The sequence below is a fragment of the Microchirus variegatus genome (assembly GCF_963457635.1).
Source record: "Microchirus variegatus genome assembly, chromosome: 22".
Lineage (NCBI taxonomy): Eukaryota > Metazoa > Chordata > Actinopteri > Pleuronectiformes > Soleidae > Microchirus > Microchirus variegatus.
This window is the reverse complement of record NC_139823.1, coordinates 9,279,687-9,304,494: the sequence shown is the minus strand read 5'-3', so window position 1 is coordinate 9,304,494 and position 24,808 is coordinate 9,279,687. Positions and strand designations below refer to the sequence as shown.

Below are 24,808 nucleotides of genomic sequence, written 5' to 3'. Positions count from 1 at the left end.
TTGCTTCATCGGCATCTTTTAAGTGCAAACTCAAACAAAAGAGGCTGATTGCTATGGAGAGAAATAAGTGGTAATAATAGCACCACATTCTGTTTCGTGATATAAAAATCTAACGATTTACAAATGCATTTATATTTTAAATGTCAGGTATTGTACAATAAAATGCCAAATTCATTATACTTTCAGTAAAAGAAAGCCAATTAAAGGGAATGTAACCTAAAACATTAGTTTGTGTATAAGAATTTCAAAATGTGACCTCGTTTGCATTTATTCAGAAATGTACAGATCTGCACATTGATTTTGATCACATTCTATACAAGATAAAAATCCATATGCATATAAGTGACATTTCTGTGTGTTACAGATCAAATAATTTCAATATAAATAGAAGGTTTGGAGGTTTTCTTTTTCTGTGCTTGTAGTAGACATGAATACTTACTACGGCAGACAAGCATTTGTGGTAAAAGTAGCAGGAAATCAAAACTATCATAATAGAAAAATATGTCAGTTAATGTGTGAGCGAAGCCTTTCACATTATCTGTTGCTAGGAGGTAGTCGTGGCTCTGTTGACTCTCACTAAAATGTCACAATTTTCATAGGAAAAAATATTCACTAATAATGATTCTTTTTTTCTTTTTTTTTAAATCACAAAAAAATCTGATTACCATAATTATATATACTGCATATCTGTAGAAACTAGATTGTTGTCTGCTTTTACTGACACGTCTCTTCATAGATTAAAAGTATCAAAAAGTCATTCAATTGCACAGCGCCACAAATCCATACCATTAGACTGATTTTGTAAGAAATTAAATCGTTGCTGATCACGGCGATGTCGTAGACGAGAAATGAGAAAGGAAATGCACAGATCCTGAATACGATGCTACATGCAATAAGCTCTGTGTGGGGTGTGTTTTTAGTGAGCGCCTTTAATGGATCTCACTGCATTTAATATCCTTTCCAGTCCTATAAACGTGTATTTTAGCACACTGAGCCCCACAAGGTGGTGAAGGAACAATGAGGAAATGAGGCTTCTTCAAGTAAGAATAACAAAGAAGAATGGAATAAGAACAAATACTCATAGTCATCTGATAACTGCTCTATACAAAATACACTGATAATTCAGGAGAAACAGTTTAACTCCTTTCCTTCCTCTATTTTGAATTATTAATTAAATACATAGAAAATGTGTCTTTGGCCCATACCTTCATATGATTGTTAAACTGTTCTTTTTCACAACAAGTAGCTTAAAAAGAAGTCTTTGATTGTGCTACACTTGTATAGTGCTATTCAACGATGCAGTCTTAGAGGTCTGGGAATGAGAATGGTAACAGGCTATTGCTCCTTTCCCCTTCTTCGTCTCCTCTTAATGCCCCTCCCTATCCACTTAATGGAAGGTGTGCTCACCACGGACTATGTGAGAGGAGAACTCGTAGCGATCCTTGCTGCGGTGACCGCAGATGTTGCACTCCAGTGGCTCCCTGTATCCGTGGCAACCCATGTGGATGGTATACATAACGTGGTCTAGGAAGAGCACCCGACAGTGCTCGCACTGGAAGGCCCGCACCTCCTGGCCACTTCTTCCAAACACTCGCACCCCTTCTTGGCTCAGGGGCCTCTCTGGGGTCACTCGCATTAGCCCAGCTCCCATTCCTGGCCCGACTCTTGCAATAGCTCCCGTCACCTGCTCCCCTGAGCAGATCACCGCCGAACTTGCTTGAGACCTGAGGCCAGGAGGGGCGTTACTTCCGTGGTAGGCCTGCCTCTCCTGGGGGCTGCTGCGTGCCGAGTCAGCAGAGTCCACTCCACTGTTGCTGGGAGATTCCTCGTGTCCTGACTGGTGTGGCTTGCCCTGCCTGGTTAAAGCAGAGGGGCCATTTGAGGTGGGATGGCTGGGGAAGTCATGGGGCAGCGGTGGATGTGGTGGCAGCGAATCACAGTTTCCTGGATGCTCCGGTCGCTGGCTTAGGGGCATGACATGGTGGTAGATGGGGTTGACAATGGGCACCACGTCAGCCATAGAAAGAGGCGGACCTGGATGGTGGAGCATGGGCCGAAGGGTGTCTGATCCCAGGTATGTAACAGCATTGCTGATGGTCTGATCCATCAGGTGGGCTGGCATCAGTTCAGCCTGCTTTTCATACTTAATGCCCATCTCATAGCCTAAGTCGGGGTAGCTGTAGCGAACAATCTTCTCACCTAAATAAAAAGGATGAATTGACTGATTGAAAAGTGTCATAGTTCAAGTACAAAAAAAAGAGATACTTACTACAGCTACAGAAAATGAGTTGAATAATGGCTTGAGGTCACAAATGTCTACATTTCTGATATTTCAGTGCTTGTTTTTCACATTTTGTGCTTGTTGTTCTTAATGCACAAGTCAAAGAGGGTGGAAAGCCCCATCCATCTAGTTCTGCACTCTTTAACCCCTCTAGGACAGGGATGCGGTGAGCTGTTTTCTTTCAATAAGAGCAATGGCAAAGTAACAGGTGTAACCACAGAGTGAAAAAAACCAAAAACATTTCCTTGCCTCAGTCACGTGCATGCTCTACTTGCTCAAGCTATTTTTCTAATACTGTGGCAAATAAAACACAATTTAGGATAAATATCTGCAAGTAAAAGCACGGCGGCTGCGTAATACTTCACGAAGCTGTGTAACGGAACCCTACTACAGTACGGAAGGCTTGAAACTATGTCAGTGCAGAAGAAAATTAAAAACTAGAACAAAACATGTTTTTGTTCCATTACCGAAACAGTCAGTTAGTTAAATGTTCAAAATGTCACTAAAATGTTATTACTAATGTTTAATCTAATTAAGTATGGAGACACATGAGTACATTTATTCCATCCTGATAACATCACTTGAAATTATAATATTATATTCATCATACAACTTGACTTGTAAGCATAACACATGAATATGTTAAACTAAATTGTTTTTTTTTGAATACCGGCCTACGTTGTATGAAGCTGCTTCTCATAGGGTCAACCTCCCACGGTAAAGTAGCTGAAGCCACAAACTGTTCAGTCTCTATTTGAAATACCCACCCACAAACTTCTGAGGTGTGGTGCTCTTCCTCTTGCCCACGTTGCTGTGCAGCCTCTCGATAACGGGCGGCCGGTCAAAGGTAACCATGTTGTTTGCCTCCGCCATGGGCCGGGGCTCTTTAGGAAGTTCACCTTGACAAATATGAGCATGGAAGAAAATGAGAAAGGGCACAGTTAATAATAATTTGATTATATTAATATTTCGTTTTTGGGGGCCTTTGAATTTTATTATCATATGAACGTCAGACTTTCCTAATGCCAGAGGAAATACACATTTCTGTTATTTAAATGATTTACAAAGAACAATACATACAAGGGTCCTAGAGACCGTGTGGTGTATGACCTAGTTTTCTCTAACCCACTCACAAAGCAGCGGTGTCTTCTGATGTTGTTTCTACAGTGCTGTGGTAAGTTGTTGAACGTCTGTCTTTTAACGTAGCGTTACTGCATCTAGGAAAACGTAATCGAGTGCTGCTTGGTAATTGAACGTAACTCAGTCAGCTGTTCAATGAGCATTTGACTGCTGCTGGGTGAGCATGCATTTTCAATATAAAATGATCACACAGCTTAAAAAATGGTTATCATGATGGTGATACTCCTACTGATCTTCCAGTGTTTTCAGCCATAGTGCAGCTGTACGAAGCGGTTTATCTTTATTTGCACTGTGTGCGTCTTTGGCCTCGCCTGCTCAGTCATGACATAAAAGTGCATCACTGTGTGCGCAGCGTGGGAAAATTCGCTCAAAAAAAAACAAAACAAAAACAATAACAGCTAAATTGAGAAACACAGAAATAATTGTGGGGAGGCTGACAGGCTCAACCAGCATTGTGTGAACTAATTTGGCAAATGGCTTGAATGTAAAATTGCATTTGTTGATGTTCAAAACAGAGTGAGCAAATATATAGACATAAAAGTCATTTGACAAACATTAATACACACAACTGCCATGATATAATTAAATTGATATAAACATACAACCTTATAAACTGATATTCTCCTCTAAAATGAAACTGACAAATGCTCTTCATTCATTACACTTGGTTTCAGATATAGTCAAATGGATTACCTGTGTAAGGGCCAGTGTGGGCAGTTGGATCTAAGCCAATACCTTGCAGGTAGCTATGGCATCGCTCTTTATGTTCCTCCAGAGATGTGCGCTGTTTGTAGCTCCGCCCACAGTAGTTGCACTTGTGTGGTTTGCCAACTAAAAGTGAAGACATTCAACGGAAAGCATATCATTCTCATTCACAGTGCGTAGTAGTACAGTCAGTAGTACAAACAAACCAGAAGTGAGCCTCTGAGATCATGGGTATTCCACTATTAGTGTGAGGATTCCACACAACTTTTGCCAGACAGAGATGACAAGTGGGCGACCGAGAGTTGCACCAAGAAGATGAGTGAACTGCATGTTTCGCATGAGTGAAAGCAGAGTTTATCGCCCCATGGTGGCGGTAGGAAAATTACTCCAGTGTTTAACTGCTATGGAGGTGGAGTGTGATTCATTGTGCCATTTCTATTTCATTCAAACCCTTCCTATAGGCAAGTGGAAAGATGAAGACATAATCTTTACATCTAACTCAGCCCTTTCAGCCCATCTATCCTTCCATCCGACTTGCCTCATCGTTTTACCGAACGAGCCTTTCATGAGATGACTTCATTCGACAATAACAAAAAAAAAGAGCGACGGAAATTTAAACACATTAAACATGTTATCTGAACAGTACTTCCAACTAATACAGCTTCCACTCAAACAAGATCGCTGTGGTTGAAAGATGTTATACAAAGCCACGCTGCTGTGAATTGCCCAGTGGTTCAGAGAAACTTGGCTTATGTACAGCCCAGTTACTGTCATGTAAAGGTCATCAGTGTTACCACCTTTACACAGTGAAACAACACGTGCCATTTCCTATTCAGGTAAAAGTTGAATTCAAAATGTGTAAAAAAGACAGGACAAAAAAAAAAAACACACACAGACACTACACTCTTAGAAATAAAAGTGCTAAGTAGAACCATATAAGGTTCTTCGGCTTGTCCTCATAGGAGAACCATTTTGGGCTCCAGGTAGAACCTTTATTAAAAGGACCCTTTTGGAGGGTTTCACCAAGAACACTTTTAAACCCTTTATTCAGGAAAGGGTTTTTAAACGGTTCTTACTGGAACCGTCTCTTCGGGAAAGGGTTTTTCAGAAGAAAATGGTTCCAGGTAGAACCTCAGCCCTTGTAGGACCCTTTTAGAACCCTTATTTCTAAGAGTGTATATCCTAAGTCTGGAGTGAGTGACCTGGAAGCCCTGAGAGTGTACCAATGAGCCCTATGTGACCCAGACCCAGACTCACAGACAGAGTTGTACTGAAACAGTGCTGTCAACACTGTGAGAACAGAGAAACCACACTTGAGAGGCATGAAGTATTTCACACACACAAACCAAGCACACACACTTACTCATCTTAGGACACTCCACTCACTTCCATTCTTTTGGACAACCTAAACAAAGCATTGTCCCCGACCTTAACCATAACCATAACCTAGCTTAGGTCTCCCATGAGGTCTGCTGGTCCTGACAAGGTAGTGTTAATGCTAGAAAAGGTCCTACAGATAAAAGCAGACACACACACACGTTCTTTGCTTAGAAGAGGACATCCTAACACTCACACACACACAAGGAAGGTAATAGTTCACACACTGATATAAGGTTCTCACACAAAGAGGATGTTGTGTGCTTCGAATAACATGTTTCAAAAGAGCACAACTTATTCACAGCTATCGAAGTTTAATTCAGATATAAATGTGACATTTTCTTTCCTGGACTATGTCTTAATGATTTGTGAGATATAAAAACAGAGAAATTTGTTACATCACCAGGCTTTGTTTTTTGTTTTTAATATATTTTTTGTCAAACATGTTATTCGGTAATCATGTGGTCTATAAACGCCATTGTATCTGCGGAACTTGAAGCTATTTTTATTTATTTATTTATTTTTTCAAGGGTTCCAGTATTATTAGCAACATGCGTATCTGCAAGGTCACTGTACGAATAATCGTTCTGGGCAGAGTAACTTATACAACATCATAATGGTAATTTGCTGTTTTCCTGCAGCGAAGCTCAAGAGTAGGACCGGATTTATTCAAGTGTCACTCCCTTGTTCTCAGTGGTTCACATTGTCACACTCTTTGGAGTATAGACATAACACATTCCCCAGCCCCTTGTCCTAACCTTAACCATCACAACTAAGTGCCTAACCCTAACCTAATTCTAATCTCAACCCAAAAAGCCCTTTAAAGATGTGCGAACCAGCCAAAATGTCCTCACTGTCCCAAAATGTCCTCACTCCAATGTGGTTTGTATGGTTGTTGGTCATCACAAAGCAACAAATACAAAAACACTCACACACACAGGGCATCTTTCTTTTTCATATATATGTGGCCACACACACGTCTTTGTGCAGATGTTGGATGGGCCTGAAGAATCCACCTTTCAACTTCTATTCTTATTCATGCAAATTGCCCACACTGTGTACTCAATCTCACTTGACTGATTGTATTTGGCTAATAAATGGGAACTGACTTGAATTTCGATCTTTCGTTTTTTTTTTGGGTTTTTTTCAAAAATGGAAACTCATTCGCCTGTCACGTTATGCTTGTCCCGCATTGTCTAAAGTGCCTCAGAGTAAAATCACCTTGGCCAAATGGAAGACACATGTGTTGTTGTACTAGTTCTATCTCTCGTCTTACATTTTCTTCTCCCACGGCCTCGTGTTTTTCTTTATTTTTCTCTCTCTTGTTGGCTACACCTGTTTTTCGGTGGCAGGGAACCAGGTCAAAGCTGCCATGTTTGCAGCACCCACAGACTAATGAGTCGTCAGTCCCTGCATGTATAAGAGAGTCAGGGTGGCACAACTTTGGCGCCATATTCTTCACGTTTGTCACTCGTTGACAAGGGTGGAATTTGCCACTCGTGGTCTTACACGGGCAAAAAACATTATTTGGGATGATTGGACAAACAAATCAATCCGTACAATAACAGAAGTGAAAATGAAAAAGTGCTCGCACATGACGAAACAGATGTACTGTAGAGGTGTACTGTATATCAGTGATAGCTTAATCACAGAATGATTCATCCAGAAAATGAACCCATGCATGCCCAAACGCACACATTTCCTCTAACTAAAAAAAGAATTGTGTATGAGTAAACCCCATGGGGGCATCAAATGTAGAACTGACTTTATTGTCTGACCTTAATTTCAAAAGGACCACAAAGGGGAGAGGAGGGAGGTGGGTTACAGTTGACTGAGACAGAACTTGCGTTTCCCATCAGAGAGATAGTTTCCTCTTCAGCGAATCAAGCAACTAAGCAACAGAATGTCCTTGGAACCTAACTGCAAAACACTCACTTACACACTATTGCACCTATCTATCAACAAAACAGGACAGCGAGTAGCCAACCACAATCAAGCAGACAACTTTCTTTTTCAGGAGAAATTATTTTCTGAGGGGTACTTACAAAGCCTATATGGTTATGTTTTCCATATTTATGAAAATGGAAAAAAAATCTATCTATCAGGCTTATAATAAGAGCTTTGTTTGTCCTGACGTAACATGGGTTGTATTTATGTGACTATATTTTAGTCCTGACATCATTCAGTTCCAATGGCGTATGTATAGCAATTGAAGAATGTGGAACGCAACAACAAAGGCACAATTAAGGATAGTAAGGACAAGGGTCTGACTCATGAATTCACCAAACAATAAGTCAGTCTCAAGCATTACAGGCATTATGGGCAGATCACTGGAGTCTCATTTGGGTAAGAGAATTGGATGAGCAAAAGCAGAAGGTAAGAGGGTGAGGAGGAGTCTTACCGGCATGAGTGCGCAAATGTCCAGTTAGAGCGTCGCGCCTCCGACAGGCGTAGCTACAGAAAGGGCATTTGAAGGGTTTTTCGCCCGTGTGCAGCTTGATGTGTCGCAGTAGATTTCCCTTCTGGGTGAACGAGACGCCACACTGGGGGCAGTGGAATGGCCTTTCACCTAGTAGAGGAAGGCATTACCAAGTCAATACCACCCACCTGGTGAAGATGATTTAACTTTATTTTTTTGAGACGGGCACTTGGCCCTTTTTCTTGTTTTTGCGACTCACTAAGTGAAATATAACGCCTATCACATATGACTTTTTTGTTTAATTTTTATCGTGGAACGATGTAGCTCAGTGCGCTTCTGCTTTATATACAGTTACTGTTGTAACGCAATAGCAAATCATTTGATCTGCAGGCAGATGGAAAGGAGAAATGTGATCCTGACGCTGCGACAACCGCAGCAGTCATGGCGTCGGTTGGAACAGGTTGCGGGGGATTCCTAGGATATTTTTTTTCCTGATAATAATTCCATGTCTATACTATTGTCTTTCAACAAAAAAACAAAACAAAACAAAAACAGAAAGCGGTCCACGCCCATTGTTGAGGACAGCGAAATGGTTTATGAGTTACTCAGAGGGGAATACCACCGAGTCTTTAATTGTTAATGGCAACAATTATATCAAACAGCTTCTACACTTTCAATGGCAGTTTGAAAAATACAGATAGGTACCACTTGGTTGTCGGCTTCCTGCATCAGCTGTCACATTTGGTCCAGATAACCCATCCTGTATGTTGCTTGGGCTGCCAGTCATGGATTCCTCCATTACTCCTCCTTCCTCCGCTGTTTGCCGCATTTCTTCTGGTGCCGGGCTTCTTTTGTCACCTACATCTGCCGTTTCTTCCTCTTGTTTAATTTTCAGTTCTGTAAAAAAAAAAAAAAGTAACACAGAGTCACTTAGTTTACACAGTGTGTCAAATGCAGAAGTTGGAACAGCTTTTACCTTCATACTGCCAAGGTTGCGCTAAGGTTGCATGATGGAGTTGAACTAGGTTGGAGCATGACTTCCCTCTGTATAATTGAGTGGAGCAGCAAAGGCCCAACATGAACTGTGCTAGTCTCAGTATAAGACTGACTGGAGGAAGACAGGTTTGAACCGCAATGGACAGGGATTGTGGAGAATATCTCGCTAATGGACATGTGGGAGGGGGGCATTCGAGCAATTTTAGCTACTCACCTCTTAGAGAGATGGATTTATGGATGGATGGAAATGGTGAAGAGAGAGAGAGAAAGAGAAACAGGCTAGTCTGGTTCCTGGCCGTCCCCGAGTAGAAAGGGAGTGTCAGAGGCCCTGTAGCTTAGTCTATCCGACTAGCAGTGGGAGACTGGCTGGATGACAAGGACAAAAGGATTCTATAATTTTGTGCATGAGCATGTGTGTATGAGGGTGTGGGGGAAGGGTTGGCGGGAAAACTGGAGTTTCTAGTTATCAGTCAGTAGTACTCGTAAAATACATTAAAATAATAGTCCAGCAAAAAGGTATGTAAACATAACACAGATACACCTAGTTTCATTCACCCTCAGTCTTTTCCCAACAATCGCCCTGGTTGTAGTAGTGAATACTTTTTCAGTCAAGCAGCAAAATGATTTATAGAAGTTCTTTCAGTGAATGATCGTGTAATTTGACAATTCTGGATCAATCACGAGATACAATTTTAATATTGATTATAGCAGAATGTAAGACCTTTACAACAATAAATAATTTTCTACAAAAAAAACAAAAAACTACAGTATGTCTTGAAGGTCTTTCTACAAATGATGTAGCATAATGAATGTTGCGATCCTATAGACTTTGATCCGCAGCAGCAGCAACAACTGAAAAAAATGTTCATGAATCAAAAGAAGAAGAAAAAAAGGCTGAGCTGACGCAGAACGTAGTGACAGGTAAGTGATCAATTTAAGCTCAAAGACAATGATCATTGTTCGGAGCTGTGAGATGGAGAGGAGCGGGAAGGAGAAGGAGAACAAGTGCAGAGGTGTGTGAGCCGATGAGAGCTTTGTGATATTTCAACGATCTTATTCAGATTATTCATTGCCAGAATAAGAAATTATTTGGGAAATGCTTATTATTTATGTTGAATTGAAGTTGCCTTCTTTTGTCGAGCCACCACTGCTCAGGTCACTAATTGGGGGAATGCGTTTCCAAATCCAGACCAAGACGCCGCCTCATCCAAACCCATACTTATTATCATAAATCACTGCCACAACTGCCACATTTTGACAGAATATTCGTGTTTTAACTGGTGCAGCTTTTCTAGACTTTACGGCACTAGAGGTTCAGGAAATGCAGACCAATTACATGTGTTTTAAATTACCAAGTGACAAAACTCATACTTGTAAATTGGGGCCACACTGGATGCATGAGCAGAATGTCTGCTCTGCTTAAATTTTTTCTTTTTCTTTTTGGGAGAGCCACACAGCCGACCTGAGATATGCTTTTGGGGTGCATGTCAGTCAAGTGAGCTGCGCTGCTTTTGTTCTTGAGAATAGAACTCATGTCTATTTTTACCATGAGCGTGACCACGACACAGACACCACACTTTCAATGTCTCCATCTATTGCATACGCTACAAAGACCACACATCCTGTTTCAAAATAAAAGCAGTTTCAGCTCCCTCGATCGATTAATTTTATCAACAGGCTTTTATTGTGAAATATTTGCAGGGCGGACAGAATGCGCAACTTCATACCAGAGCAGTACCCGACACTGAGTTGACTGCAGAGCAGTATTTCAAAGTATATTACGGCATTATCAAAATCAAACCCTGTGTTTTCACACAGTGTAATAGACTCACACTCTCTGTGTGAACAACAGTGAGTGAGACACACATCCAGGGATAGATAAGGAATCAGGAAATAAAGACAGAAAACTTCACATGCACATGGTGTGATCTGAGGAGAGAAAAGTAGACGGCACGGTTTCAATCAAAAGAAGACTTTTCAAAAAGAGTTTTTAGTAAAAACAAAGAGGGTTGACCTCATTTAAGGTAATTGTTTTACATTAATATTTCAGTTCCTAGCATTTTTTTTTTCCCACAAGGGTGCTTTTGTTTATCTTTTGTAAGCTTCTTTTATTTTTCAGCTTACATGAGAAAACATTTTTTAGTGTATTTTATTTTCTTTTATCATATTCAATGTTCGGTAACGCTTTCTTTTACAGTCCCCTAATTACCAGGTATTTACCTGGTAAATTCATGGTAACACCAAAGTGTTACTAGGTAATTACCAATGGTAATAAGAAAGTAAATACAGTGAAACTGTTGCCAAAACACTGGGCATTTACCTGGTAACTATATAGTTAATTATAGCGTGTTATTACTGCTGTTAATAAGAAGGTATGTACAGCTAAACTATGGCAAAACTATGGTAAATGTAAGTGTATTATTGGGTTATAAACTGGTAAAAAGCAGGTACCTACAGTCCCCTAATTACTAGCTATTTACCCAAGGGGTAATCTAACAAACCTAACCCTAAAAATGTGTGTAATTACATGGAAACAAGCTTGGCTTTCTTTTACAGTACAGTTTTACTTTACTTACCGAGTACATTACCGTGCATTACCCAGTATTTTGGCAACGGTTTCACTGTATTTACTTATCTTATTACCCTTGGTAATTACCTAGCAACACTTTAGTGTTACCATGAATTTACCAGCTAAATACCAGGTAATTAGGGGACTGTAAAAGAAAGCGTTACCCAATGTTCAAATTAACAACAGTCAAAATAGTATTTCTTCATACTCGAGTCAGTCGTTGACTACACAGACACTGATGCAGTATATACTCCATCTATAGAATATTTAACCACTTAACCAACAATACTGATGTGATCGACCTTTTCTTAAAAAAACTGTGTCCATCTGGACCTCCACCTTGTTTTTCATCATGCTGAACACTGAGATTTGGCTGCTTTATGTGTCTGACATGGTTACTTTGTTCCCCAAAACATAAATAATGTTTTTTTTTTTTTTCAGAATGTCTAACACCAAAAAGGTATGTTGTAGTTCTGTTATTGGTTGTTAAGGTGCACAAGGAAGGTTATCTAGTGCACAGTGCAAAACGTCTGGGCACTATGCGAGCAAAACTTACTGAACCTGATGGACTTGTTTTGGGATTTACAGGGACAATAATCACATGGAGTGCATATGTGATTGTTTTACTAAAACCTCCAATCTGATTACATCCATCAACTGTCCCCTCAGGCACTGGAGCCGCCGCATCCGTTTAACACTCAGAAGCCAGGGAAAAGAAGCAGAAATTCAGGCGACATATTGTTTTCTTTTTCTTTCTTTTTTTACAGACCAAACAGAGAAATCTCCACAAAGCAACTGCATTCTTCAAATGTATGCTGTATGTTTCCAATGCCACAGTTTGTGCACAACACTTAGACCAATACTCATATCTTCAACAGCTGTATCCTGGCAACGCAGAGCAGACCTGAATGTCCTTGCAATTCAGCATTGCATCTTTACATCCATCTCTCCAGTGAAGCATAGTTGGAAGCATAGAGTGGTCAGAAGAGGATACACTTCAAAGGGATTGAAAAGCAGCATTTGGTTTTTATCTCTACCACTCTTTAAAATAAAGCGTTTTTTTTTATTTAGCTGGGTTTTTCATAATCAATAAGAAATACCTGAAAGAGCTCAGATTAAAAGCTTTTTGGAGTTGTAAGCGATCATTCTTTATAAAGAAAACATTATATCATTATTTTACCACCCAAGACATTAACCTGGTCTAAAGTGTGCAAGTCTCCCACTCTTCTATCTTTATTACCAGAGTTCAAAATATCAGGACAACTGATGTACAGTTTATGTTTTAACATATAACAAAACGCGTAATTTGAAATTTGACAGCGCTCCATGCTCACTGTGAACAGATGATATGATGCAGCCCTTCTTTTGTAACCAAACCTCAAAATGGCAAATCATGTTAAGCAACATTCAGAATGACAACAGGTCTTATCGGTGAAGAGTATCTCCCTGTGAAACTGTCACCCTTGTCTGCCTCCCTGTGTCTCTTAACTTGTGGGAAACAAGCTTCCCTATTTCTCTCTCATTGCCGTTGTCTCGCTGAGTTTCCCCTTTTCTTGCATTGCTACTTCATAGTGACACAGCTAAAGCTAATCTATGGCACGACAGTAATAGATTATAAAAACTGATACGGGCACCAAGTAAGCCACTGATCAAACCGTACGAATAACTGATTAATTAAAAACTGGGGAAATACAATAATCGTTTTGCAGTGAACAAGGAGAAAGAAGAGCATGGTACAATGAGTTGAGTGTCTCGGATACATTCATTTACATAGGTTTTCTATTTTATTAACCGGTTCAAATAAATAAAATCCACTCTTTGGGCATTCTACACCCCCCACCCCCACCATCTCAAGGACTGTAGGCAACGCTTTTTGCCACAGTTATGACAGCTTCCATGGCAGATTTAGTGGTTACCAATTCTGAATTCATCAATGACCAAAGTGACCCTCTGAGCTCCAAACAAAAATACAATGATCACATTAACATGTTTATATTTACTGCCCACTCACCATCTAGGGAATTAGGACCCTGAAGAACCGTCTGACCATTCTGTGTTGACATATCCACAAAACTTCTTGAGTTCTCCTTTCCGGGAGAGCACTGGCCATTACCTGGTAGACAAACAGAAACACAGGCTTCAAAGTTGTACATAATAATACTGTAGCGTAGTACAAAACATAAAATATAATGCTTTGTGGGAAAAAAAAAACTCAAGGACTATGGCTCATTAAATGGCTTTCGATGAAATATCTTCAACATTGATTAACAGTTGTGTAAAGCAAAGCTAACCATGAATGATATAAATAAACCTTGTTACTGGCTTTTCTCAATGGTCTCCATAGAGTTCAGAGACAGCATACAGTGTGTGCTACGTAAACAGTCTCTTCATTCACCTATGGGATGCTAATGTCCAGCAAATGTGGATCAGATTGCATCCTCTCAGCAGTCTGTACAGAGCCCAGGCTATGGATAGCCCCGTGTCCACTCAGAGGGAGAGCAAATCAATCCCTTATCCCCTTACACTCCGGCCCGGTCAGGGTCACTAGAACAATACAGCAGCAACAGGCTAACACCCCTGCTGACCCAGGTGTCGCATCCCTAAGGAACCACAGTAAGCCATCTTTCGCCAAGAACAGAGACAAGTATGAAAGACTGTGAAGGAGGGAATGAGATAACTCTGTGTTTTTTTTTTAAGTCAAAATTAAAAGGCTTCAGTAAACTGTCAGTGCTAAATATGTCTGCTATGATCCCTCATACATGAAAAAAAAAACATATCTGTTAGATCTCCTGTTGTTGTGACAGCTTCTTTAAACTTGACAACCTCATGTGTGGTATTGTTCCATTGTGGTGGCAGAGCTACTCAGTATGGTATACTGGGAGATGCTGTCCATGACACAATCCCTGGGCCTGGGCTCAGGTTGCACAAGTCGGGGTTGGAGGAAATCTCAGGTGACCGACACTGGCTATCCCTTGGCAATGCTGTCCTGGAGACAGGAGTGGCCCAGATTTGTCATGAAGGATTTTCCATTACTGTAGCAGACGCTGACAGCTGCCTAGCAGCACCATAGCTGGACTGACTCAAACATACACTAAAACATTTCTTTGGAGGGGGGAGGTAATTTTACAAGTGTCACTTGTAAGATTCAGGGTAATTTCCTTCAGCCGTTATAATATGGCTCAAATATGATCACAAATGAAGAGTATTTGTTAACACATTATAACATTTTGATGTTAAAAAAACATGACTGATGCATTGGCTGACCTGAAATTTTGCATCAGTGTCCTGCATTTGCTGAGTCTTGTATCTTGTATGAACGTTAATTTCAGGATATTAAGCAGTCAAGATTTTCTGGTGGAACGGTACTTTGAACAACATTATCACATTGGGATCATTTAGTGTGCTGACAAATGGAAAGGAACAAATGTGCACACATGAAACTTAGTAGGTAGGTAGAAATAAATGCTGACTTCATTGTTGGCGCCAAATGAATGTACTCCTTCTGAGGTACAGTCATCTTCTCAGAAATCTAGTAAGCGTCTGTAGTTACAACTTATTCCAAAAACAGCACTAGTATCTAGGTAGAGGAAAAAACAAGCTACCAGACTCTCAAATAACCGAATTAAATTAAGGTCAAGAGCCGTCTGGCTTGCTTGTGATGGTAGAAGCAAATTATTGACCGAAAAACACCGACAGCACTTATGTCACACTGTTTGAGGAACTGGATTATTTTCCGGAGTGACAAGGTTTCCTCCTTTCTGGGTTGCTGGATACGCACCGTGTGGGAGCTGGTTTTTCCTGTCAAACCCTGAACCTTCCTTAAGACACAGATCGAGAACACACAAACATGCGCGCATACACGAGCAAACAGAAAACAAGAGTTGGACAAATGACAGCATACCATTCACCTAATGATGACTACATGCACTACACTAGAAATAAGGGTTCCAAAAGGGTCCTTCTACGAGGGCTGAGGTTCTAGCTGGAACCATTTGCTTCTGAAAAACCCTTTCCCAAGGAAACCATATAAGGGAACCTTATATGGTTCTACGTAGCACTTTTATTTCTAAGAGTGTACATGGACCTTCAGAAGAAAAAAAAAAACAGAACAGAAGCACCTGCTGCCAAGCCAAAGAGTGCCCTACAGAATGATGTGTTCCATTTGTGGTAATCTATCGTGAGGCTGACCTAGAGAAGACCAAACTTGGTACAGTCCACCTACGTAGATAACTCATTATGTCTGGAAAGTGGATTTCAAGAATTAGGTGAAAACTGTAAAAAAAAAAAATGCAGTGGTGAACTTACATTAATGCTGCAGCAGTTTAGTACACAAATAATACTCTTAGACACACAATCTCAGTCATACACCACAATCCTAAAATAAGCTAAAATAACAATTGTTACCAGCAAGTTTTAGAAACTGTCTCTTATTACGATGGATGCCGGTAAATGTAAATACTCATGTGGATGTTGTTTACTCTTGCCTGCAAGTGTATTATCCCTTTAAAGTACTACTCAACCATTTGGTCGACCACACTTTAAGTCACTATATCTCACTAAAACTTAATGTCACTTGCTCTGAATGTTGTACTTTATGAATTATGCAAACCTTGTTTATTATGAACAGACGTCTCAACCGTTTGGTTGAGGCCTGTATCTGTATACTGTAGGGTCTAATTAAAAAAAAAAAAAAACATATATATATATTGATTGTCATTATTGTTATCAAGTAAATTTAAAAAAAAATGGAAAGAAATAATTTTGCTTTTTTCTTGGTGCGTACCTTAAAGGGATATTCATTGTTTTGGACAAAACATGATTTGAAATAAACCACCTTCTAGGACCGGAATTTGGTTGAATACAGTAGTTTATAAAATGAGTCTGAACAGACGTCTCAACCGTTTGGTTGAGGCCTGTATCTGTATACAGTAGGGTCTAATTAAAAAAAAAAAAAAAAACATATATATATATATTGATTGTCATTATTGTTATCAAGTAAATTAAAAAAAAAATGGAAAGAAATAATTTTGCTTTTTTCTTGGTGCGTACCTTAAAGGGATATTCATTGTTTTGGACAAAACATGATTTGAAATAAACCACCTTCTAGGACCGGAATTTGGTTGAATACAGTAGTTTATAAAATGAGTCTGTAAACGCCTATTTTTAAGACATTAAAAGACTGTTCGGTTCTAGAATGATATGTTTTTTTCTAATGCAGGAGCTCTGGAAACATGATGATTTATGGATCTCACTGCTGAGTTTACCTCAACTCAACAGAAATGAAGCCCGGTTGAAAAAGCTCAGTTGTGAGGTACAGGTAATGAGGTATTTTTAATTTGCTTTTACACAGGATACGTTTGCACCTGTCCTGTACGACAATGCAAATGGTAAATGATCTGTATTTATATAGCGCTTTTCCAGACTTGATGGCGACTCAAGGATGACACTACAGTTTTGTCATTCACCCATTCACGCAAATCCACTCAGCACATCTACGTACAGACTACGTACAGTGCTTTTTTTTCCAATTAAATTTCTTTCATACCCATTCCCACGCTGCTGTTAAAAGAGGATTGGCTCTATCCACCATCATGTTACCACCAACAAATTAGAGCAAGACACATAATAAGACATTTGAGTAGACTTTTCACATTCCTTTTTTAAAAGAGAAACTATGTATTTTGTAAGAGTATAACCTTTATTAAATTGTCTGAGCGCAGACGAGCTATTTAGCTGAGGATCAATGACTAAGTGATTAACAGATGGTTGAAATTTACTTTTAACGCAAATCAAACCTTCAGGTTTGTGGCTATGATGCACTGCATGTTGTATGGGAAACACGTCTGGGGAAATTGGTCATGCATGTGAGAGTGGTACAATCTACATGAGAAAATAAATGTATCAGCTCATACAGATGAAGAGAAATGTGTTGTGTTTGACTTTGTAATGATAGCCCGGGCAGGAGAGAACGATTGACAAAGACAGAGCTGATTTGGAGTGTTTATTTTAAATGGAAGGTTGGTTGGGTGAACGGATACACAACATTAGTACTTGATTTCCCATTTCCAAACAGCCTTCAGATAAATAAAGCTGGTACCTGCTGCTGCTGTCAGCACCATTAACCAAGTTTACCAAGAGTCTCCTGAAGTTGAAATATCATTGCCGTCTCTTTTACAGACAATTGACTGTGTACACTTTTTTTTTTGTGAACTTCTACACCAGATTTGGTGCAAAACCCAAAATCTGACAATATTGACACAAAGATTTACATTAAGTTTATATTTACTGTTTAAATTTAACACATCACTGCTATGTCCAACACATATGACCCCATTTCCTTTCATACACAATAATAAGGATAAATAGCTAGTATAAAACCTATGTATGAGAAACTATTACTATAGAATTTATGCTAATCGTCATATTTGAGGGCTATATTATAGTGAGTAGAGCAACATGTTTTCATATTCAAGGCGAATGTAGGTGTTGAGAGAAGTACTGTGCATTTACTAGTGTTTGTACAAGGCGATACAAAGGGGTGCAATGTTTAACCTGACTTTATTCGCATAAGCAAAAAAAAATGAAAAACTATTCTCACAAAGATGTGTGTTTTCCAGTATCACGCTAACGCAACACACTATTACTAGTTCCAAAACTGTCATGTCAGAAGCGACCCACAGATGGACAAGAAAAGGAAAAGCTTCCACTCCTTCCTCCGCCACCTCCCCAAACCCGCCTGCCTACAAGTGTTCCTACAAGAACAAACCCCCAATGGAGACCTAAAAGTCCCCATTGGTGTCATAAACAACACACTGCCTGTTTTTTTCATGAATACTCGAGCAAATACAAAGTACATGGGGGGCAGGGAAGTTCTTCAAGAGACCTGCCCAAAGGAAGCCAGCAAAGGGCAATGGAGCACCACAAACTGCATATCCAGTATCTGCTGCATTCAACAGGATGTTGTTAATGCATCGTTTTCTCTCTCTTTAAGAGTTAAACAGGAAAAGGTCTACACCAGGGGAAAATCCCTTGAAATGTTTATTTTGCTGTGATTGCAATTTCTTCGTCTTTTGTATCAACATTATATCAATAAGGCAAAAACTCTGCTTATGTCGAAAAAAGAGTTGCAATCAGCGAAGCCACAAAAGCATCATGATCTGCAGAGGCAGTCATTACAGTCATCATCATCATCATCATCATCATCTTTACAACAAAAACAACAAAGATGATGATGTGAAAACTCCATGCTCAATGATCGTAATGTGAGAGATGAGGACTTACTAGCACAGTGGCCATCAGGAGCCTCCATTTCAACTGCGACGGGAGCACTGTATTAAACAAAAAAAAGAAACGACATCGTCAATTTTCAAAGAGTAAAGGTTTCATGTAGATTAAGCATTCACAATCATTTCATCTGAAAAATACCAACTACTTTAAAATCACTGCTGATCTGATCACTGCTTTAGACGCATTCACTGGCATTCATTTAAACAGAAACATTGATCTGTGCAACGTCTTACTGCATGGTATGATTTATAAGATGGATGATTTTAAATGTGTGAATAACTACGTTCTCCACATAACTTTACAATTATAGGTTTGAGTGAGACAATACGTGATAATTACACAATATTTAACTGTCTCTTTCTACTTTAAAGCACACTTTGCATATTTTCTGAACATTTTGTGTTATACGTCTCCTGGCACCTGTGAAGTTAAATATACGCTGTACGTGTTACTTTAATGAATTACACTCATGAAATTCTGACATATCTTTATAAGCCAATTATTTTGGCTTGAGAGACATCTAAAAAAATCTCAGGAAAGATGTTTGGTTTATTAACCGTCGAATATGATCACACAACAAATCATACTATAGCACAGATGCTGGTTTCCTTGAAGAACATAAGACTTAACCATTTCTTCAGTGGAAGAAAATGAGCACATATCATAATACTGTACATATGCTTCAGGTTTCACTGTTTCTAATGTTGTGTCATCAAGATGATGCATTCTTTATTAAGAAAACTGCATCTGGCCTCAGATCATGAATGCGTCTCCTTCAGCAACCGCATGGAGAAAACTTCTCACTACTTTTAACAGAAGTTTTAACAGAAGTCTGTCGTTGTGCAGGTAGGTAAATCAAAATCAATGTGACTTGAAATACATGTCAATGAAAAAATGTGGATTCAAGTAATTACCTTCAAGAGTCTCCCCTGCGCAAATGACTTGGTACTTTCAGTCAAGGACGAAGGGAGGGGGGGTAGTAAGCTGTCTCCACCTCCCTTGAGAGAAATGAAAAAGTCAAAATTACCTATTTGGTTTAGTGATCTCGTTCTACGAAAGAAAAAAAATATTCTAGGGTGGGCAAGGTTTAACAACAGTCCACTAAAAAAAAAAAGAAACATGAAAACCAAATGGATAAGTTCAGAGAGGCTAAGCAAGGTTTAGGAAGAGCGCATCAACTGTGTCCTACAGGTGGCTGTCGCTGCGTCAAAGGCTCCTCTGCGCGCTTCCCGTTCAGTTTCCACTTCAAAATCGGCACCGTCCCATCGAGCCGCGCACTCACTTTCCTCAAACTTTTGACATTTTCATTACAAAGTAGAATAGCTGTCATGCCGAGCCGCATCCAGTGCGCAGTGAACTTTTAGCGTAGGAACACTGAGGAGGAGGAAGGGGGAGGAGGGGGGGCAGACTCAACAAGTTGGTAAGGGAAAGAAAGAATGAAAGAAAGAAAGAAAGAGAGGGATGGATCAAACTGGATCCACCGGTTCCAAGGAATTAGCCATAGCGACAGGGAGCAGCCAAGCTATTTTCAACAGTCAAGGGAACTGGAAAGCCGAGGGCAGACGTTGTTTAAAAAAAAAAAAAAAAAAAAAAAAAGGCTGTGGTTTCGGCACAGCTTTTACGCGCAGGTTGTGGAACGAAAATGTACGTGTGATGACACATGAATGGGTAAACTGCAGCATGGATGACCACCCATTAGACATTAAAGGAAGACCTAATAAACAGCCACGTTTGACACAACTTACTATTATGTCTATATCCATATTTTATAATCCAATGTCAGCTGCATAAAAAAGGAGGGAGAAGTCTGTTGCAGATGCACAGGCAAATGGAACAGGGAGAGAGCACAGGGAGCGTTTTTTACCTGAGCCTCTGTGGATTTAACCATTAGCTGCACAGGAGAATAAATCGACTTTTTTTTTTTGGTTATTATTGTGTGCACCGGCACGCTGTGTTTCTTGTGTTTAAAGTGCTCTCTCTCTCTCCTCCTCGCCCCGCGTTGCCTCTGCGCGGCTTGACGCTGAACTGACAGCTGCAATTCAACAGGTTATCCGATCACCGCAGTCTGTACAGCAGAGCCCGTCTGGTTTTCATTCATCACCAGACAGACGCTCCTCGTCTGCCTCTGCTGCTGCTGCTGCAGACATGCGCCTCGAGCCAGTCTGAAGCGTCTGTAGCATATTATTCGCACTCGAATGCTGCTGAATATCCGTGTTAAAAAAAAAAAAAAAAAAAAAAACAGCGATAGAATGATTAGTCAACGCAGGAAACAGATTCATGCACCCGTGCGTCTTCCGCTCTCTTTTATTATTTACCTTAAACACGCCGGAGTTAAGATGTTCCCATGAACTTGCACACTGATCCAGACTGAATGTCTCGGCTTGAAAGAGACTTCATTCTAGCTCGACATGCGCCACCTCAGCGCCGACTGAAAGCTAGTTTGGTTCCGCAGCAGCAGCAGCAGCGAAAGCAACAGTTGTTAAATCCACCTCTGACTTCCTCCTCCATCTCTCCTCTCTAGAGCAGCAGTGGCTATTCTATTCTCGGTAGCTGGTCTGACACACGCAGTCGTGTATCACAGTGAGTGTGGACCCAGTCTGTCTCTCTGCTTCTCAATCGATTAGGTTACATGAGGCCTCTTATTTCTGAGGCTGCAGCCAGGTTACATGCGGTGACAGAAACACAAGCGGCACTCACTGCAAGTATTTCTGCAGGGAGTGAGCAGACAGTGTGAATGTGTGTTTTTTTTCCAATAGTCTATTATGCGACAATGTCTTTACATTTCAACGCTTATTGTCAATTATGTCAACTATAGTGTGACTATTAGCAGTGGCGTGCATGTGCATTTTAGGGCCAAGGGGCTCAAGTGGAAAAAGGGCACCCCCTTGTAAGTACTAATTGGGGTAAAAAAAATGATTGCATGTAAGTTTGGCATTATTGCACACTTCTACTTGAGTATCGATGCTATGGGCCATATGAAAGTAAAATAAAAAATAAAGTAATAGACAAATAAGGAACCCTAACTTAACTTTCAGAGGGCATCGGAGCAGGTGCTGGGGGTCTATCTGTCCATAACTATTATTATGAGAATGATACATATCAAGAATAAAAATAATTCAAATACTCAGTATCATTCCCTCATTATTATGCATTTAGTAATTGAAACCTCTAAATTAATTAGGGATTAATTAGGGATGCACAATATAGGACTTTTTGCCGACATTCGATATGCCGATATATTGATACTACTGATACTGTTTATATATGTATACATATATATATGTATACATATATACAGACATATATATGTACATATATACACACACACATATATATATACATATACATATATACACACACATATATATATACATATATACATACATATACACATATACATACATATATACATATTTCATATTCCAATCATTAAATAAGTAAGGGCATTTGTTTTATTGTTGTGGTTAGCACCCTTTCCTTTGCAGCAAGAAGACACGGCTTTGAGCCCTGGTTGGAACAAGGATCTTTCTGCATGTGCGTGGGTTTTCTCCAGGTTCTCCAGCTTCCTCCCATAGTCCAAAAACATGCAATATTGGGATTAGGTAAAATTGGTCACTCTTAATTGACCGTAGGTGTGAATGTGGGAGTGAATGGATGTTTGTCTCTATGTGGCCCTGTGATGGACTGCCGAACTGTCCAGGGTGTACCCCGCCTATCACCCTATGACACTTGTTTTATTTATCTATCCATAATAAGGTTTCATTCAATTCAAGGTAGAAGATGACCAGCGCCACTGCTGTCCTGGTTTCAGTGGGGAGCTCATTCCACAAGGGAGTCAGGACAGAAAGTGGCCTTCACCAAGATATTTAGCTGAATTTAGCAGCTTAAAATGTGAACAATCTATTTGGAACAGGACTAGAGAGTCCTTGGTCAGAGGACTTGAACAGGAAACAAAAGTGTACTGTCCCCATCTTTGTTCCTGTCTTTTTGTAATAGAGTCGGTTTAGGTTTGGAAGAAATAATCAACATATTTTAAGTAGACCAACAGCTAACAGAATTAAGTGGCCCGTGTGGTGGTGTAATTGGTCCCTTCATTGTTACATGAGTGTTGATGTGACAGGCCCTGCATCTGTGTTGTTTTGGAGTTGTTTTGTCACTCTAATACTAGCTTCAAATATTTGATCACATTGGGAGACAAATGTACCAATTTCCTCAAACCACATTTATTCTTGATTAAGGTCGACCAAAAAATAAACTTTAGTTCTTATTTTTGCAAAATATCATACTTACAAATGTAGTCATCCCTGCTGTCTCCTACGGTTGAAATCTCAAAGAACTCAACTCGATGTACCCCCAAAACAGTCAAAATTAAAAGTGAAAATTAAAAAATCCTCATACCCACTCAGATTTATCCTTCAAGGGCGGAGTATAGTTACTGTATACACCATTCTAACACAGTGCTGAATTTGATATAACTATTAATTAAAATCAGTTGTATTCTTAGTTATATCTACTTGCACTATACAAACTGTTTATCGGTTGCATGACACATATTATAGTGCAGTACTGACGGTGGGGTTCATTGAAGTGAAAGTGTAAAAAGCAATACAAGTGAAAAAATATAAACAGCAAATGTCAGAAGCAGTAGAGGCAACATACACGTGCATTTATACTATGGTTTTTGGAGGGTCAGTTCACCTGAAGTGTAACATCCCTCTCATCAGTTCCTCCTATTGTTTAGTTTTCCAGTGTTGTATGATGTCATGCTCTACATTGCTGGAGATCATCTCTTTCATTTTCGCTGCAGCTCCCCCATGTGGTCAATAAGGTGATGTAACTCAACCAACAGGTTAAAGAGAGGTGAACAGAGCTGACAGTATTTGACAGTATTCTGCATCACTTTAATGTGACGCAGACTTTAACGTGTCAGTGTTCGTAATGTTCTGATAAAATCACATGTTCTGTTTCATCACATTGGTAATGTTAAACCCATTTAAATGTGTAAGTTTACAATCACCTATGACCAACGCCGTGTTATACTGAGACTAACACAAAGCAACCGACACTTTTAAATTACATTTTAATGTGAGACTCCTTATTTTAATGTTCTGTGGAACATCAACCAAATAAGATTAATCACTGTACATGTCTGTAAATGGCTGAATGGTTCCCTCTGGTGTCCGTTTGCTGTCAAAGTATTCAACGAACAGCATACTACATGGTAAAAAGACCTTCTCCAAGGTTTAGATAGTTACAAAAGGCCATTGTGAGACCATATTAAAGAGGTGGGAGTTCGTAAACACACAAACAAAAAATTCTCTTTCTCTATTTTTCTCATACCCACTCATCCACCCACAACGAGAAGCACCATAGCATTTGGCACATTTGCTCTAAAGCATTTGATAATAGCCATAGAAAACATTACTGTGCGGTCACTTAGCAACATTATACAAAATAACATATTATTTACTGACTTTACATGAAAATCTAAAATACAGTATTTGCAGCTGTGTAGTCAAATCCTAAAAGGATTTTTTTTTCTTCTTCCACTTCCTAAAATGACTTCTCTAAAATAATAGAGCGAACCATTTTGGATTTCTCTCATTATTGGGTACACCGGGAACGTAATATAGTGACTGCATGGTTACACAGTGTGATCCTCTGCTGCTGTGCACCAATGTATGCAATTATCTTTTGCATACATTGGTTGTAAAGAGTGGTTATTTATTTATGTAACTTTTTTCCTTTCTCTCATTTCAAACCAGTAAGACCGTTGTCCACTGACCTTCTCTATGCCACCAACAAGGTATTTTCTTCCAGAGAACTGCCACTCACTGGATACATTTCTTTTTTTCTTTTTGGGGAAATTCTCCATAAACCCTAGCTAAAGTATTGCATGAAAAAGCAGCAGTTTAAATCAGCAGTTTTTTAAATTGTCAGCCTGACAACCATGTCACGTTTAAAGTCACCGAAAAATCACTTTCATTTTCACTCTTGCTCACATCCTGTTTTTAAATGTAATATCAGCACTGCC

The 24,808-nt window shown here is 39.6% G+C and overlaps 1 protein-coding gene across 1 annotated transcript; it reads right to left on the bottom strand.

Moving 5' to 3' along the window:
- Nucleotides 1-1,387: 1,387 nt before the first annotated feature.
- Nucleotides 1,388-18,796, bottom strand: ikzf2 (IKAROS family zinc finger 2; the record flags this gene model as incomplete). The annotated part of the gene is made up of 7 exons (XM_083908850.1): nt 1,388-2,199; nt 3,049-3,180; nt 4,115-4,252; nt 7,905-8,072; nt 8,628-8,819; nt 13,499-13,600; nt 18,769-18,796. The coding sequence occupies 7 exons, from the start codon at nt 18,794-18,796 to the stop codon at nt 1,388-1,390; spliced, it is 1,572 nt and encodes a 523-aa protein (XP_083764976.1).
- Between the last annotated feature and the right edge of the window lie 6,012 nt (nt 18,797-24,808).